The 17,206-nt window shown below is 36.7% G+C and overlaps 4 protein-coding genes and 1 non-coding gene across 6 annotated transcripts; 1 reads left to right on the forward strand and 4 right to left on the reverse strand.

Annotated features, from left to right (window-relative positions):
- Positions 1–405: 405 nt before the first annotated feature.
- On the reverse strand, positions 406–3,366 carry LOC110776661 (uncharacterized). The gene is made up of 3 exons (XM_056828295.1): positions 2,970–3,366; positions 1,145–1,233; positions 406–444 (listed from the first exon to the last, which is right to left on the reverse strand). The coding sequence occupies exons 1-3, from the start codon at positions 3,364–3,366 to the stop codon at positions 406–408; spliced, it is 525 nt and encodes a 174-aa protein (XP_056684273.1).
- LOC130462326 (small nucleolar RNA U3) lies at positions 2,006–2,221 on the reverse strand. Its single transcript, XR_008922422.1, has one exon. It is a non-coding gene; the product is annotated as a small nucleolar RNA U3 (small nucleolar RNA).
- Positions 3,367–3,687: 321 nt separating the features above from the next.
- Positions 3,688–4,056, forward strand: LOC110779712 (uncharacterized). Its single transcript, XM_021984194.2, has one exon. It carries the CDS (start codon positions 3,688–3,690, stop codon positions 4,054–4,056), a length of 369 nt encoding a protein of 122 aa, XP_021839886.2.
- A 1,207-nt stretch (positions 4,057–5,263) lies between these two features.
- On the reverse strand, positions 5,264–6,458 carry LOC110775749 (3'-5' exonuclease). The gene has a single exon (XM_021980354.2). It carries the CDS (start codon positions 6,259–6,261, stop codon positions 5,599–5,601), a length of 663 nt encoding a protein of 220 aa, XP_021836046.1. The 5' UTR covers positions 6,262–6,458; the 3' UTR covers positions 5,264–5,598.
- A 3,370-nt stretch (positions 6,459–9,828) lies between these two features.
- LOC110776665 (KH domain-containing protein At4g18375) lies at positions 9,829–16,420 on the reverse strand. 2 transcript variants are annotated; one of them, XM_021981212.2, is made up of 9 exons: positions 16,282–16,420; positions 16,113–16,169; positions 14,928–15,526; positions 13,951–14,433; positions 12,825–13,070; positions 12,475–12,741; positions 11,324–11,373; positions 11,117–11,213; positions 9,829–10,349 (listed from the first exon to the last, which is right to left on the reverse strand). In XM_021981212.2, exons 3-9 carry the CDS (start codon positions 15,510–15,512, stop codon positions 10,218–10,220), a joined length of 1,860 nt encoding a protein of 619 aa, XP_021836904.2. In that variant the 5' UTR covers positions 15,513–15,526; positions 16,113–16,169; positions 16,282–16,420; the 3' UTR covers positions 9,829–10,217. The 2 variants fall into 2 exon arrangements, with proteins under 2 accessions (XP_021836904.2, XP_021836909.2); XM_021981217.2 differs by lacking the exon at positions 16,113–16,169 and having other exon boundaries at positions 16,282–16,415.
- Positions 16,421–17,206: the final 786 nt, after the last annotated feature.

Raw genomic sequence — 17,206 nt, forward strand, 5'->3', positions numbered from 1 at the left:
TCCCTCAGACTTTGATCAAGCTGAGGGACGGTATTGATTAACTTGGCTTTGATCACCAAAGGTAGCCAAGATGCGCATTCTTTTCTAACTTCATATGTCATCTCCATGTTTACTGTTTGATACAGATACAGATACAGAGAGAGTATGTTAAATGGAATGGGACACTTTCCTGAATGTGAACTGAATACTGATGGATGGTTATTTATAGTTGAAAACTCTGTTGTGTAGACAGGTGAAAAGGCAGGAACAAGACTGTATTCATTCATAAATTCAGAGGAGAGAACGAAGGGGCAGTGTTTACAAATTTTATTTCATTAATTCATGCATTGAAATGGTTGTAGAAGTTGAGAAGACACAATTTGTTAATTTCCCACCAAAGAAACACTTTCCTATTCAATTAGGTCATCATACTGCAAGTATGCAGGCCCTTAATATATCATACAGCTGTAGAACTAAAACTTAATAACAGAATTAAGCAGAAATCTCCGGCCGCTCAGTGCTGCTAACTCAGGCTACCAAGCTAAACTGATACTAATTTGAAAGGACTATATTTGCAGCACATAGCTAGCAGTAATACAGAGTACAAGCTTGTCTACTGGCCGTATACTCCTGATAAGCATTGAAAATGTACTATTGGCCTTTCATTAGTCTACATCTAAGTTCTCGGGAACTAGCTGAAGAATAATATGAGTTGCCATACAATTGCAAATTATGTAATTACTACTTAGTTGTACAATCAATTTGCATGAATATTATTCGTATATGCTGTATTGAATCCGTTTAACTTTTCAGTTTTCTGGCCTGATTTTATGACTAACATGAGTCATGACCATCCACCTCATTTTCTCAACCAGAATTTTGAGCATATACAGCAGTTCACACCAGAACAATCAACCAAGCCATCATAATGGGAAGGAACTAACCATAAGGAACAGAAAGCAACGTTCACATACAAATTTACCCGAGTACTACAGAGTAGTCAATTAGTCAGTCATACTTTGAAACATGCTGGACATTGAATCTTTGCATCAAGGTTCATTACTCATGATAAACGTAATGTAATGAACCTTTTTCAAGGATTCATACATTTTGCTCTAAAATTAAAGTCTTGGATGTCATTATTCATTGCTCAAGTTAAACTTACAAAAAGAGGACGAACTGCAAGATAAATGCATGCAATCACTGCTTCTCTTTTTGCTTCTCCGCGTTCACTTCTTCCAGAGGTGGCAAGGTCTGTACACAAAGAAAAATTCGCTGTGATACAAGCAAACAATTCTCACTAAAGAGTTGGTAAATTCCAACAAGCATAACATAGACATTGAAATTTTGTTACTTTGAGCATAGATAACCTGTGTTTACTTACACTAGCTAACACGAGATTAATTTGTATCAGATACCCATGTCTGAATGTTAAGTTTATGACACGAGCACCCGAGCTAAAATAAAAATCCACACTCCATATTCAAGCACAACAACACAGTCTAACATAGTTCATTTCAAGATGTCTTTCAGGCGTTTCAACAAGAAGGTGATTTAACAAAATGACATGGTTATTGGTTAATTTTGTTTTCCACAGATAAACACTGAAGTCATGTAACCCAAAAATCAATCCTAAAGTTACATAGCGATGTATTTCTGATCAAACATGTATAAAATACTAAACATATAAGACATTCATTTGAGCATTTTATCAAACAAGTGGTGTGCAGTAAACAAAACACTAAAGAAAAGAAGAAAAAGTCAATTACAAGGTCAGGTTTGTAGATGTTGTGGACAATGGAAGCTCCACCGAGGAGAGAGAAAACAACCACCATACACGACTAGCTCAACGACGGAGTTCCTACTGGAAGTTTCCCCCCTCCAAACTTCCCCTTCATTTTATAATTTGCTACTAAATTTCTCAACAAAAATAAAAGCTCACAACTTTTAGATCGTTTTTCATTTCAATATTGCAGATTTGCAGTAACAATTCGATCAAAATAACAAAAAATTAAAAAAAGTTGAAAGTCTGTCAGACAACCGTATGAACATCCCAGCTCACAAAGGAACCGGGGAACGATCATCTACAGCACACAGTGATCCGAAGATCAACAGCAGCCGTTAATCACGCTCAGAACACACGGTCATGATTCATCCACCAGACTTGGTTTTCTGTCTCTTTAGAACTCAAAGATACAGAGGTACGAATACTATAGAACAGATCCTGTTCAAGTAAGGTCGTATTATGTTATCTCTTTGCTTTCTATTATAAACAATCATATCTTTGCTTATTTAGACAATGTGGGACTTTTTTTTCACCAGACTTCTTTTATAGGCTTCCTTTCACCAGACTTCAGACTTACTTCCTCTATTGAATGGTCAGTTTGCCAATAACATGGTTTTAACTACTACTACTACTACTACGGAGTACTCCGTACATTATTTCTACAACGAATTGAAGCCGTTACATACTTACATAGGCTGCTCTCCCGTGTTGCGGACATTTTTTATATTTGTATTTGATTCAGATTTCTAGTCTATGCTGCATATTGAAAACATCTGAAGCCTTTGCATATTGAAATGATATCAAATAACTGAATAAGTAACACTCATAATTCTTAAATCATAATACTACAGTTCATGAGTAAAGCCACCTTTTCAGGGACATACATTAGAGATTAAAACTTATTTGCATTCAACTGACATTGTTGAGTACAAATGTACAATAGATAGCAGTTCTGAAACAAGGATAGCACTAATCATCAAATTTATCAGACATAAAAACAAAGGTAAGCACGCAAAGTTGCAGCTTCAATCTGTTGCTGAGAAAACAATGTAGCACCCCAGTCACTAAAAGCAGCATCATTGCATATACTTCTGGGCTTCACTTGGGTGCAGAAAATGAAATTGCTTGACCTTGTAAGCTAAATCCACTACTCCATAGCCCTCTAAACACTGCTTATTTTTACTTATTATTCTTGGCAACTGACCCAAATCTAACGCATTCCTACACTTGATCCCATAATCCCTATCCAATGCTTTGAGGCAATGCTGAATCTGAACACCAACAAAAGTTAACCCTTCAAGTTGGAGGAATTTGGAGAGATAGCAAGATGCATTTGAATCCATGTGGAGTAGTTGGATGATTAAGCAATAGTTGCCACAACATAACATTACAGCAGAAACCTTTTCAATGCTAGAGGTAGAAGAAATAGATGAACTGTAATGTTTCTCTACATCCAAGCCTACTAGACGCTTTAAGTCATCGTGCTGAGTGTACCATAGCAAATCCTCCAGGCTTTGATTAAGCTGATCTGAAGTGGTGATTACTTGGGTGATGATCACTATGGTTTTGCCAATGGGAACCTTGTGTGTGCTGTCAGACATGGTTATCAGAAAGATTTTTTGTCAAGATTAAGGAGGTTTTGCTACAAGTTGTGTTGGATGCTTCTTCTTTATATAGTCAGAAACTGCTGGTGTTGAGAAGTTAGAAAACTCTTGGAAATTGACAGTAATTTATGAATTGCTATTAATAGACTGCAGGTTCCCAAGAGTTGACAGGGGATACCAATGGCTTGGGAAATGTTTTGGTTTACCCAATACAAAGTTAATGAAAATCAATGACTGTTTGACTGTTAAGAATCATCTGAATGGTCACAAAACCTAGGCTAATGTTTGAGTATTGAGAGAAGAATCAACATAGTAAAAATGATGCACAAAGTTAGTGTGCAAAATAGAGAGGTGACTACAACTGTAGTCAATACAATACCTCAGCTTGATAAAAGCTTGAGGAAATTACCTATAACTAGCAAACCCCCTGGCTTAAAATATGTAGTAGGAATTGACATAGAAAAGCACTATACTAGAGGTATTGGTGATAATCAAGTTGCTGAAAAAGTTGCTATTGTGAAGCTCTGTTTTGGCAACAGTTGCCTGATTATCCAATTACTGCACATGAAAGAACCTCCTTGTTCTCTCGCTAAGTTCCTCCAACTCCAAGAGTTATCCTTTGTCAGTGTTGGGATAAAACGATGCGTTGAAGCTTTAAACAGAGATTATGGGATCAATATGTATTGAGTAACAGTGATGATGATGTTTAAGTAACAGCACGGAAAGGCCCGGTCTGGCCCGGGCACAAAGCCGTGGGTCGGGGCCGGGACTGGGCCTTAATTTTTTGGAAACAGCACGACAAGACACGACAGACACAACCTGGCACGACAAAGCACGCTAAATTTAGTAAAATTAGCCTTAGGCACGATGGCCCGATTCGGCATGGCACAATAGCCCGTGGGCGCGGGCTGGGCCTGAGCCCTGATTTGAACTTTTTGGCCCCGCCCGGCACGATACAATGTGGCCTACCATGGAAATGGCCCGGTTAGGCCCACACCCCGTGGATTCGGCCCGAAGCCCGGCCCGGCCCACAACCATCTTTAGGTGCTATGGCACTATCTATAAAACAAATTGAAGTTGCTACTTGTGGTGCTTTCCAATGCTTTTGTCTAGGAAATCAATTGTTTGGTGGGTCTTTTAACTTCTTCTAGTATAACTGTAATGGTTACTACTCCCTCCGTTCCAAAATGTTTGTTACGTATTCCTTTTAGGGTGTTTCACAATGTTTGTTACATGAGAGAATCTTTCCTTTTATAAACTTATTATACTATTATTTTTTGTGCCAACTTTTAATTTTAATTGGTCCAATTTTTTCAACTCATTAAATTTCTTTACAATTTCCCAAGTATGTTAAGTTAGCAATCTTTGTGCTTTTCCATTATTGGTTCATTTTGATAAATAAAACAATCTTATTGGTTGTTGTAATTATTAGTGGATTGGGGTTTTACTCATTTTATTTTTTTAATAAAAAACCAAAAGAATCTTTATTATACGTTAATAAACGTGCAAAAGTCCAAACGTAACAAACATTTTGGAACGGAGGGAGTACTTATTTATGTGTAGTGCTTGGAAGGATGACTTTCATCTATAAGCTTTGTTTGGTGTTATGTTGCAAGATCAGATTGATGGTTTGCTTAATCTAAGTTTTATCAGGTAGTTTAAGATTAGTAGTTGATGTTTTTGTGTTTTTACTTAGATGGGATGCATTCTATGTGTTTGTACTGGAATTTATTTCTTGATCTTATTATGATTTACCACCCTCTTCCCATTCCCATTGAAAAAAAGAAATTGGGTAAGGCACTAAAAGGTTAAATAACTGAGTTTTTCCGATGTGAAGAAGTAGCCTCTGATGGAAAGTTTTGCAGTCACTGCAAAAAAAAATTACCTCAGAAAATATCTCAATAAAACCGCAATTAGATTTAGTACTCGTTTGGAAGCAATAGATCAGCATCAACTATGGTAGATTACATCAAAATCTGACCCATTTTCTACATTGACTACTTCCCCAGAAACAGAAAATTCAAACACAATAATCTCTGATCTTAACAAATACTATGTTCTTGCCAATACAAAAGCATCAAACTCAGTAATCAGAGCTACATCCAAATTACTCATAATAAGTTACACAAACACATCACATTATCACAACTACTAATCTTAAATTGCATAATAATACATAGATTAAGCAAACCATCAGTTCGATCTTCAACCCCATTAATGGAGTAGGAACTATTTGAGGTCACGGGCGCTGTCTTCCGGGTCGGGCAAAGACCCACCAAACAATTGGTTACCAACACAGAAGCATAAAAAAGCACCCCAAGTAGCAGAAACTATCTGTCTTTTACTCAGTATTTCACCACCCCAACTACCCAAAGTTTCAGCACTTTTATTACACCAAGAATTATCATTCAAATCAAACGATACACAAACTTTGCTACACAAATCCAGCAACCCAAACCATCTATAACTCGGCATCTCCTTAACATCTGCAGCAAGCTCACCCAAATCAACAACATTCCTACAATTAATCCCATAATCCCTGTTCAAAGCTTCAACGCATCGTTTTATCCCAACACCAACAAAGGATAACTCTTGGAGTTGGAAGAACTCGGATAAAGAACAAGGTGGTTCTTTTATATGGAGTAATTGGATGATGAGACAACTTGTGCCGAAACAGAGCTTCACAATGGCAACCTTTTCAGCAACTTGATTACTACCATCACTAGTGAAGTGTTTTTCTATGTCTAATCCTATAACATGTTTTGAGTTGTTGGGGTTTTGGTTGATGGTTGATAGGAAGTTTCTCAGGGTTTCATCGAGTTGAGTTATGGTGTTGATTACAGTTGAAGTTATCACTCTGTTTTCTATTCTGACCCTGAGTGTTGTTGACATGGTGATTTTCTGATGTCAAATCAAAAACTTGTGTATGGTCAATTGGGGAATAACCCAGAACCAGGGATATTGCTGAAATACTGAGGCTAGTGGGCCACAAAATTCAAATTTCAAAAATCAAAATTTAAAAAGAGTTTTAATCAAAGTTTTCCTTTTCTTTTTGTGAGGGATTAATCAAAGAAAATTCATACTCAGCATTGAACATTTTAACAAAAAGCTCTGTTCCCAAAGCAAAAAAGTAGAAAAAATAAAATAAAATATCTTTTGAAGTTGGAAAAACACAGGCTGGTGAATACAAATTTTAGACGAAATAGACAACACATAAAACTTAGCTTTACATTAAGATGTCTGTGTGTTATTAAAATGCTCTTTTCTTAAATTTCTGAACTTGTTAGCTAGGCTGAACTGAACTTATTGAATCGGAAGTGATCTGAACTTATTAGACTTGAACTGAACTTTATTGACACTGAACTGAAATTCTGAAGAACAAAAGTCCAGAAGACCCGGACTTAATTGGTTAAGCTTTCTGTATCCTTTGAGCTAGTTGAAAAGTTCATCCATTTCTTTGTTAAATCCATGCTCTAAAGTTCTTTCATTTTTTACACTTACTTTCTGATTAACTTTCAAACTTGTCATCTTATTTGTGTATTGACAATTTCTTTTCTGAATTATCACAAAAAAATTACTTTTTATCTAAACAGAAAGCATTTCGAGTATTATTCATTAATCGCGCTCTGTCACAAACATCGGAAATCAAATCACATTCAAGAATATTTCCCTGGAGATTAAGCTTTAATTCATCAGAAATTACAATATAAATAATCAAAGATCTGCTCAAAAAGAAGCAATAGTGTACACAAAGAGGATGATTAAAATTATAAAAGCCATATGGCATTTACATATCCTCTAACAGTTGATATGAACCATCAACACAGTTAGTTTCCAATCCATATTATTACAGAACCTGCAAACAACTTCAAAGCCACCCAAATCGCATAATAAACCAGGGACTAAACAAAATACCTACACAGCTTAACTCAGAAAGAAACTGTAAGAAGACTATCTGCAGATTCACCAAGCACCTAGTTTAGACTGCACATTGCAACCAAAGTCACCCATATTTCCCAAGGAGACATTGTCAATAAACTCCCTGGAGTTTGAACACTTCAGATAACTGCCAAACTTACAGGTTTTTGTGATATCTGGGGTCACATTTGGATCACAACTACGTCTATAGTGTTGTTTGGTAGACATGAAAAACCATGAGAAATGTAACTTCCTAGGAAGTAGAAGGTTGTAGTGTTGTTTGGTTTACAAAAACACGGGAAATCACAGTTACTAGGAATTTCTACTTCCCACAAAAAGACGGAAGTTGCTTAGAAATGGAACTTCCCTCAACCAAACAACATTTACTACTTCCTAGGAAATGTTAATACATTGAAAAAATAATCTTCCTAGAAACTTTTATTTCCTATGGTCAACCAAACGTTACCTATATTTCATGCTCTACAATGCCTACGCCTAGAGGATAAGAATAGCCATATTATCATACAGGAAACAGTCATCAGAAGTATCTAGATTCTTCTTAACCAAAAGGCAGCATGTGGGTTGTAGTTGTCTACTAAAGTTTGTACTCTAAAGCCTAAAAAAAAGTCCTACAACATTAGAGTTTTCAGGTTCACCTTGTCACCTACAAAAACTACCAGTATATGGAATCGGAAAACCGCCAACAGTAATAATAAGGGCGGACACAAAGCAAGGGAAGGATGTAAATAGTGCTAATTAAGAAATCTGAGAAACCACCAGTCCACCACCACCACCACATAACAACTTGGGTCTAGAAAGTGAAGAAAATCTGCTTTTCTTATCAGATTTCTGTTCAATATCCTTCTTGGCTTCTTGTGTTGTCCACTCTTTAAGGCTCCGTTTGTTCCTATAGAAAACATTTTCAAAGGAAGGAAAACATTTTCAAAGGAAAATGATTTTCCATTAAAAACATCAAGGGGAAATAGTTTTCCTTTGTTTGCTTCCTTACAAGGAAAATTATAAAGAAAAAACATAGAAGAGGGAATTTGAGGAATGAGAGGAAAGAAAAGGAAATGTAAGAGATTAGAGTGGAAAATGTTGGCATTCCTTCTTTTCAAAGGTAAAGTGGTTTTCCCCTGGAGCAAATTGTTTTTCACCTTTGAATTTCCACCCTTTAACAAAAACAAACAAAGGAAAATGAGAAAATATTTTCCGGGAAAGTGCTTTCCATCAAAACAAACGGAGCCTAAGTAGCTAAGAAGCCTAAGAGGCCTTGTACCAAAATACCAAAGCGATAACATGAAGATAAAGATTTCTAAGGTTCACCTGCCAATAAAACACCATAATTTTCCAGAAAACAAATAGTCTACTAGAAAAGGAACAATAGATATATACAAAGAAAGAGAACTAAACTACAAAAGGCTCCTTAGCAACTAGTGCTTGATATTCTTCTAAACGCAAGTGTACACAATAAAATCTAAGAGGAAGAGGATCTACATGAATAGAATGATAAATTGGTTTTCGGAGTCCTATCCATCAATTATCATTTCATTCCTCAGACTAATCAACTGTTTGGCAGGGAAAAGAAAAGGTAAAATCTCTAAGCAGACGTATGATTCTAACATATCCTTAAATCCTATATCCCCACACGAATATGTACAAAATTTCATCCCAATATATCAATTCTTTTTCATCCCAAAACAACACTTTACGAGTGGATGGAAATAAAAAATGAAACAGAGGACAGAGAGGAATCCAAAGACAGAAACCACTGGTACTGTACATAGAAGTAACTAGACTATTTTCAACTGATAAAATTGCTCTACGGAACTCCTGATCCAAAAGGCAGAGGAGAAACGAGCTATTCCAAAGGAATTGCTAATGAATAAAAGAAACAGTTTGATGAGTGATATTTTACAGAGTACAATAGACGATACTACTTCTCAAAAACGGGAGCTAGGATTAGATTTCCCCAACATTGTGACAGCCTTATAGAAAGAAAATTCATTTTGAGAGTACCAAATCAAACAGAATTTTATGTTTTTAAAAAGGGAGCTAGGATTGAGTTTGCTGCTAAAGACCACACAGCAGATACGCTTCTTGTCCTAGATTTGTACCATCAAAGCTGATACAAGAAGTTCTCTGAATCAATAATTTCAGATTTAAGGTAGATATAAAAACTTTCAGATTTCTGAATATAACTTCAAAGGCAGGCAGATAAAAAACAGTGAATTCCAGAAACGATAGAAAGGCCGAAATATAGGCATTGTATCTAACATGGACACTTCTGGAAAAGAGATGCTTTCAAGACAACACATCTGAAATCAAGCATTATGTTATGACATGGATAGGGCCTGCAAGAGAAAAGGGTATGTGAAACAATCCCCATGAATTCACAAGCTTAAACATTTCGAGAGCTATATCTCAGCTCTTAAGCTGATGTTGACTGGCATGAAAGAACATAAGAGGGCATCAAAAGTAGATTCAGTAACAAAAATAGAACTGAGAAGCTATAAGTAGGAGGAACAGAGGAAAAGCATATGAACACCAGAAAAATTCAACACAGATTTGATTATAATGTTCAGTAGAAGAAAATCCTTTCAGGGTGAAACATCATGTTGTTCATGGAAACTGCAGGAACATAGACGGATAGCACAAAGTCAAGAAAGGAATGAAGGATCCTAGCTGGACAAAAGATGAATAGATAAAGTAGCCATGAAATCTAAGCTCCATCTAGACAGATCTTGTGCAAATCTTCTGGTACGACCTTGATAGGCATTTTTGATGGAGGGCATACGATCTGATGGAATATTTCTAAAAAGGAGCTTTTCTGGTGGAATAACCTAGAGAAAGTATTTAGAGAATAACAGTGAAGAGAAAGCCCTTTTACTCCAGTTCCAACTTTCCTACCAAGAAAACAACCTGAGAAGTTAAGTTGCCATAATGAATGCGTGAATCAAGTTTTCAGCTGAACGCTTCTGGTCAGATGTGCCAGATATATGTGCCACACGATCTCCACGCGAAGACTTTGGCTCAGAAATTTCTATAACAGCTCCAGATATCTGAAAGACCAAATACAAACAGAGTTCCAAAGAATGTTAGATACTCAAAATTAAAACCCTCAGCATTTAAATCAACACAAAGGAAAAGACCGGCATAAAAGGAAAGGAGCAAAAGAGAAGCAAACATGAAGAACTAAAAAAAAATCACACTTCAGCAGGAATACTTGCTTCCACACATATAGCTCACAAGTTTAAAGGTCAGTTTCCTACTGAGAATTAGAGATGTATAGGTATAGTCTTTTGATAGAAGCTCACTCAAGCTTCAGTAATCCAGGTTAGTGGAGACAAAGCGCCTTAATACTTCTATTCAGTAAAGAAATGAGAAAAGCTGAATTGTATGGATTAGAAGATGCAATACTTGGATCTTATACTCTACCAATAAGAAAATAAAGAAACAGCACTACTCATATTTTCAAAAGCTTGTCTTGCACTAAACTAATAACATGATTGAGTTAGGGGGTTCATGATGGCTTTAGCCGAAGTCATCATAGCATACATAGCTTCAATAGTACATCTAATGAATCTTAAGAAGCAATCAGTAGTACTGAAGCTCGACTAGGTCTATTATCATTAATGACATATTTTGAATGCTACAAATATATAATAAACAGCTATTTGATATTGACAATAGGAACGCGGACTCTCAAGCACACCACCACCCCGAAAATGTTAGCCAATGTTTTAGCCAAGTATCATACTCAAAATAATAGCACGTGAACATAATCAAAATGAAAAATCTCACATCAAATCGACAAAACAGAATGTACCTGACGAATATTGGAAAGATTAGCCCCGCTTTTTCCTATAACTTTATTTACTGCACTAGCAGGGATCAATATCTCCAGAGTAGAGGATGGCATCATTCTGTTCAGTGCCATAAGCAGAATAGAAAACAATTATCAGACAATGAGGCAAAAAGTCTAGCTACAGAAAGAAATTATGGATTTAAAGAAGATGAATCGCTAGTATAATACCCTCCATAAAGATTGGATGAATATGAAGATCCGTAGCCATCATCTCCCATCTGAAAAATACAAACCAAGAATTTGTATTGATATAAACAGAGGAGACCAGAATTTGCTAATATAGAATAATAACAGCAATTAAATCAGAGACCTGAATCCAGCCAACATTTTAACGTTATGACTAAAGATATCCAACCACAGCCCAGAAACAAAATCAGGCAAAGGAAGAAAAGGAGACCATGGTAAAGAAAGGGAGGAGCAGCACTGAGAAAATTAATTATTCTTTTACAACAACAATATCAGAGCCTTAATCCCAATCACTGATGGAGTTGGCTACATGAACCAAGAATTTTATCTCCTATGGTCTTCGACAAATATCCTCTCTCTCTCTCTCTCTCTCTCTCTCTCTCTCTCTCTCTCTCTCTCTCTCTCCATGCCCTCCTATTAAGTGCTATATGCCTCATGTAAACCCAATTTCATAATACGTATCATTCTTAACTCCCTCCTTTCAAGTCATCTTCGGCCTCCTCATCTTCTCCTAAAATCTCTACTATCCCAAATTCCCAACCCTCTACTTATTGGTGTATCTTCTGATCACCGTCTCACATGGCCAAAACCAGTGTAATCTATTCTCCCCTTGTCTTATTTTCAATATCTGCAACTCCAGCTTTCCTCCAAACATTTTCATTCCTAATCATCTCCCTTAAGGTATACCCACACATCTCTCTCAATTCCCAATACAAGCATCTCTACTACCCATCTTTCTAAAATGTTTCTTCCTAAATGCCCAACATTCTGACCCATATAACAATGCTGGATATAGCACTTTCAAATGTGAGGTGAATATTAATAAATTTTTCATTCAAATATTCAGTTTCTACAACCAAACACCAGAAATTTACAAGAGCAGAAATAACAGAGAAGGGACAAAACAACACAAACAACAACAATATTAAAAGGTTGTCAGAAAAAGAGGAAGCAGCTACTATGCATCGTGAGAACAACACCTTAGAGTGTTCTGACCAATATTTTTTTACCTAAATCTCAAATGGGAAGCACGTAGTTCAATATTAAGGTGGGTTTTTCCTACACTAAAAAACCTAGAATATTGCAGCTAAGTGGAAGGCAAAGCACCATCTACAATATGAGTTTCGACATACCGACAATGATCCATATTTGTAATGGCCACTAGACGAAAACATGTCAACCCCACTTCCAGCTTCGGTTCTTGGCTGATAACCCATATGGTTGACTGGAGGAACAGTTTGTAAAACAGGAGGCAGTGAAAGGCCACTGCTTCCAGCATATAAAGGTTCAGGAACAGCAGAAGGATTCCTGGCACCATCCTTATCTTTCAGAGCATCATCACGGAGTCTTAGAACGATTTGTATAAGTGCATCTCTGACATTATTTACTTCTCCAGAGACCTGACATGATATAAGAAGTAACAAGAAATTAACTCAGCTACAAAGAATAGTACCAAAATTTTAAAGGAATAGAGGACTCGTACCTCAACATATTCATCACCTTCATCAGCACACTTTGGCTTCTCTCCTTTCGAGATCCGGATATCAGCTCTAGTCCTTTTCCTAATCTCGTTGATAATTGAGCCACTTTTCCCTATAATGCACCCAATATTCCTAGATGGAATTAGAAGGCGCATGGTAATGTTTTCAGCTTTTTCAGCATCTTCATTGATCTTTTCTTGAAGCAATAAGACAGCTTCAATTGCCTTTGATTGCATATCATCCAGTGACTGACAGGAAACAGCAGTTAGATCAATAGCAAAAAAATCACAAAGCCAAATAACAGACAACAAAACTAGTAAAAAGTCCTAGAGTAATTCCCCAAATACACAAAGAACAAACGCATGAAAATTGTCATATATGAGAAAGACAAGAGCAATAAGATCAAAATACTAACAAAGACCACAAAAGAAACACTTAAACAGTACTTAGTTAAGAGCAGAAAACTATCAACTTCACAAATATTCATGTCCACCTTAAGGAGTTTAATTCTGGAAGTGTAGTGGAAAAGTGCAATACAAAAAAAAGTAAAAATATGAGGATTTCATATCAACTCCATATTAATGCCGATAGAACTTTGAAAACGCATGAAAATATGACGATAGAACTTCTGTGCACCCAAAATTAAGGCCTTTGAACTCTATATTAATGATGATGTACTCATATACCCCCCTAAAAGCAGATGACAAATATAATTAACTAAGCAAGGAACCAACAAGACATTAATGTTGAATTACCACATTATAACAACAAGCTTTTAGTTTTTCGAAAAAGAAAATACCACCTCTGTCCCATAAAGACTGTCATAGTGAGAAACCGCATTTCCGGAAGGAAAATAATATCATTGAACACATATAAAAGATATACTCCGTATACCAAAACTGCCACTTTCATGCATTCATTGCTACAAAGCCACTTATCAAACTAACTGATAGTTAATAGTTCTTATGTGGCACGGATGTCTAACAACGTGTGATGAGTACATCAAGCTTATAACCTCTGAGGGATAAACAAAATCAAATGGAAAATTGACAATCATAGTGAGACTGAGGTAGTTACGGAGAGAAGCGCTATACGTCAGTTGTAGTAACAAAATAGAAGAAGTAATACCTCAGTTGAAGTTATGGTAATCACACATTCTTTGTACTTATCTTTGGTAATCTTAGCATCATCAACCTCAATGTGTGTACCACTGGCCTGTCTTACACTTTTGATAGTACACCCTCCCCTCCCAATGACACGCCCAATCTTATCAGAAGGACATAAAACCCGAACTGTCAACTCTTCAGACCGAGAGGTCCCACCATAGCCAGGGACAACAACAGACCACATGCTTCCTGTGTCAGTAAAGCCTGAAACGGGAAGTTCTTGTGCACGAGCATCCATTAGAGGAGGAGCAGACCTAGAAGGAACTATGGAATCAGAATAAAACCCACTGCTAGGATATATGGGCATGTCAGCAGGAATAATGATACGTGGTGCAACCTCTGGCACAGTAGTGTCCAGGGGTATTTCTTCTTTAGGAGCAAACTTGTACATGATTGCAGAAACAGCAAATAATGCTTTCTTGATAGCTTCAGAATCTCCAGAAATCTGTGTAAAGACGAAGAACAGTAAGGATAACGAGCATTCTGTGCGAGCTATTTAAACTTTTAAGAGTTCTAAGACCATTTGGCATGAAACTTTCAACTATTACATCTACATGCCAATATAGCTACTAATTACCACTTTCTAAGAGTCTAAGACAGCTCACCAAAATTTGATCAACTTCCCTAAAGAAGTTGTGTTGCAAAAAGATTGCAACATCAATGGATAACAACCACCACCAAAAAAATTTGGACCCCAATGTTCACAAGGATTCTATATTATATTCCTTTATTTTACTATCAAAGAAACTCGCACTAATAAATGCAGTAAACTACAAATCTACTCAAGGAAAAATTGATTTAACACGTTGAGAATAATTCACAAGTATACATGCTGCCACACAGCGATATGATTAATGGCTATGCGCCTATTCCAGATATACAATAACTTGTAAGCCAAGAAAAACATATTGCATAGCCTTATTCAGAGGAACCACTAACCTGGACAAAATTATCAAAATCCATAGCACATGAATGACTTGGATCCGAATCATCCTTACGAGTAACCCTAATATTAGCCCTTGTGTTGCTTCTCAATCTCTTTATAGTGCTCCCGGCCTTGCCAATTACATTGGCAGACTGACTAGCTGGGACAAGAAGGTTGCATTCTTCTTTATCTTTTTGCCTCTTGTCAGAATCATTCAAGCTACCCAATGCATTTGCAATGGCAGCATGCACTCTAAGAAGAGCATCTTGAGCGGGGCAAAGTGGCGCATTGTTGTTATACTCCCCGTCAACTTCAATGTCTATTTTATCCTTCACATAACAGTAGATAGTAATGACCCTTTCCTTAGAACCAGGAAATGGATCCACCACTTTCACCTTCGCTTTAGTTTCCTGTCTTATCAAGTTTATCACTTTTCCAGCTTTACCAATCACGCTACCAATAACGGTATCAGGGCACAGTATTCTGTATGCAACTAATTCATCACCACCCTTCTCCTCCTTATCAGTTCGTCTTCTCTGATTCTTGTTATCCTCATAGTTGTCTCTCTGACCTCGGTATCGCTTACCCGTTTCACCCATATAAAAACAATTTTCTACAAACACAGGAGAAATTTTGTTCAAATTTTTGTACAGTTCCCTTAACAAACAAACCATGAGAAAGTTATACAAATATCACGTCTTGGATCGTGCTGTTGTTAGTAGCCAATTCGCTTTATCAAGAGCAACATATTATGACCAATTTCATTCACTAACACCCAATTGCAATAAAGTTTGAGAAATTTGGTTTACATTTTTATACAGTCCCTTTAACAAACCATGAAAAAATTATACAAATATCACGTCTAGGATTGTGCCGTTGTTAGTTGCCAATTCACTTTATCAAGAGCAACATAGAATGACCAATTTCATTCACTAACAACCCAATTGCAATAAAGTTTAGCCCTTTAATCTACAAATTTAATCTTCTGCCTCAAAAATCGATGATCCTTTCAACCAAATCATGATTCCAGCTCTAATTTATCAAATCCAACATTGTTGAAATACGAAACTATTAAATCAGTATCCATTTCAGCTATTGTTATGGGGAATTTTAACAGGAAAATAAGAACACAAATAAATCGAATAAGCAAAACTAATTCTCACAACAACCCAACACTGAAAATTAAAATTGGGAGTTACCTCAAAATACCCGAAAATCAAACTGAATAAAAATGTACAAATTTCTTTCAATTTTACCTGAAGAATCGAAAAGGGAAAGACAATTATCAGAATTCAAGAAACCCGACATAGAAGAAAAGCACCAAGAAACAAAAATTCTGCAAATAGGAGAGAGAAAGGAGACACTAACCAGAAAGATGGAGACTCTGGAGAAGAGGGAACACGATGACGACGGCTCCAACTTCAAGGATCCTATGAATCTATGAATGCACAACCAAATTTGTGACCAATTTTTGACGATCCTTTCATATATTTGCTACTATTGTCGAACTTCTTTTGGTAATGCTTAGGCCCATATCTGGATTAAAGGTGGGTCGGGCCGTGTTGGTGTTGGGCCGTGTTTCGTGTTGGGCCGTGATTCGTGCCGAGTTCGCGCTTCGTGTCGAGTCCGCGTGCATTGTGTCTGAACAGATCCGTCCTATGTCAAACCAACTTGTTTCGTGCGGCTACAAAATTCAAAAGGGTGGTTCATGCACGGCTCAAGCTCACAGCTCATAGTATATTGCATTTATCTGGATTATTATATTATGAGTATGATTTTTCAAACTTAATTTTAACAGATGGAAAGGAGATAGACTAGCACTCTTATGTTCAGGATACCAAAGGGATGTTAAATGATGGCACTGCAAATAAGTGCGGGAGTTTCGAATAGCGCTGTTAAAAACTGACCTGATCCGATTGACATTCGACAAAGATCAAAGTGATCCGGAAAAGAAAAAATTGCATTCATTCAATCCGCATGAGCACCCCTTATCAAGCACACAGACATCATCAGAATTATACCCAAACCGATTGTACTTGATTCCTAACCCAGCGATGACCCGATTTGACAACCCTAGTTACTAAAGAAGTTTCAAGCTCATATTGGTCATGGGGTGAGAACAAGAGTTAGAATCTATGACGTATGAGTCTCCCATTTTTCCTTGGTAACTCAGTTGTAGAGCAGTCGTTTGTTAACTGATTGGTAGTTTCTTGCTATTTGAAATATCCGTCAATACATATAACACATATTAATACGAGTATAAAATAATTCTATCGAGCACAAACCGTAGTGC

This window comes from Spinacia oleracea, chromosome 5 (assembly GCF_020520425.1).
Source record: "Spinacia oleracea cultivar Varoflay chromosome 5, BTI_SOV_V1, whole genome shotgun sequence".
In the NCBI taxonomy this organism is placed as follows: Eukaryota; Viridiplantae; Streptophyta; class Magnoliopsida; order Caryophyllales; family Amaranthaceae; genus Spinacia; species Spinacia oleracea.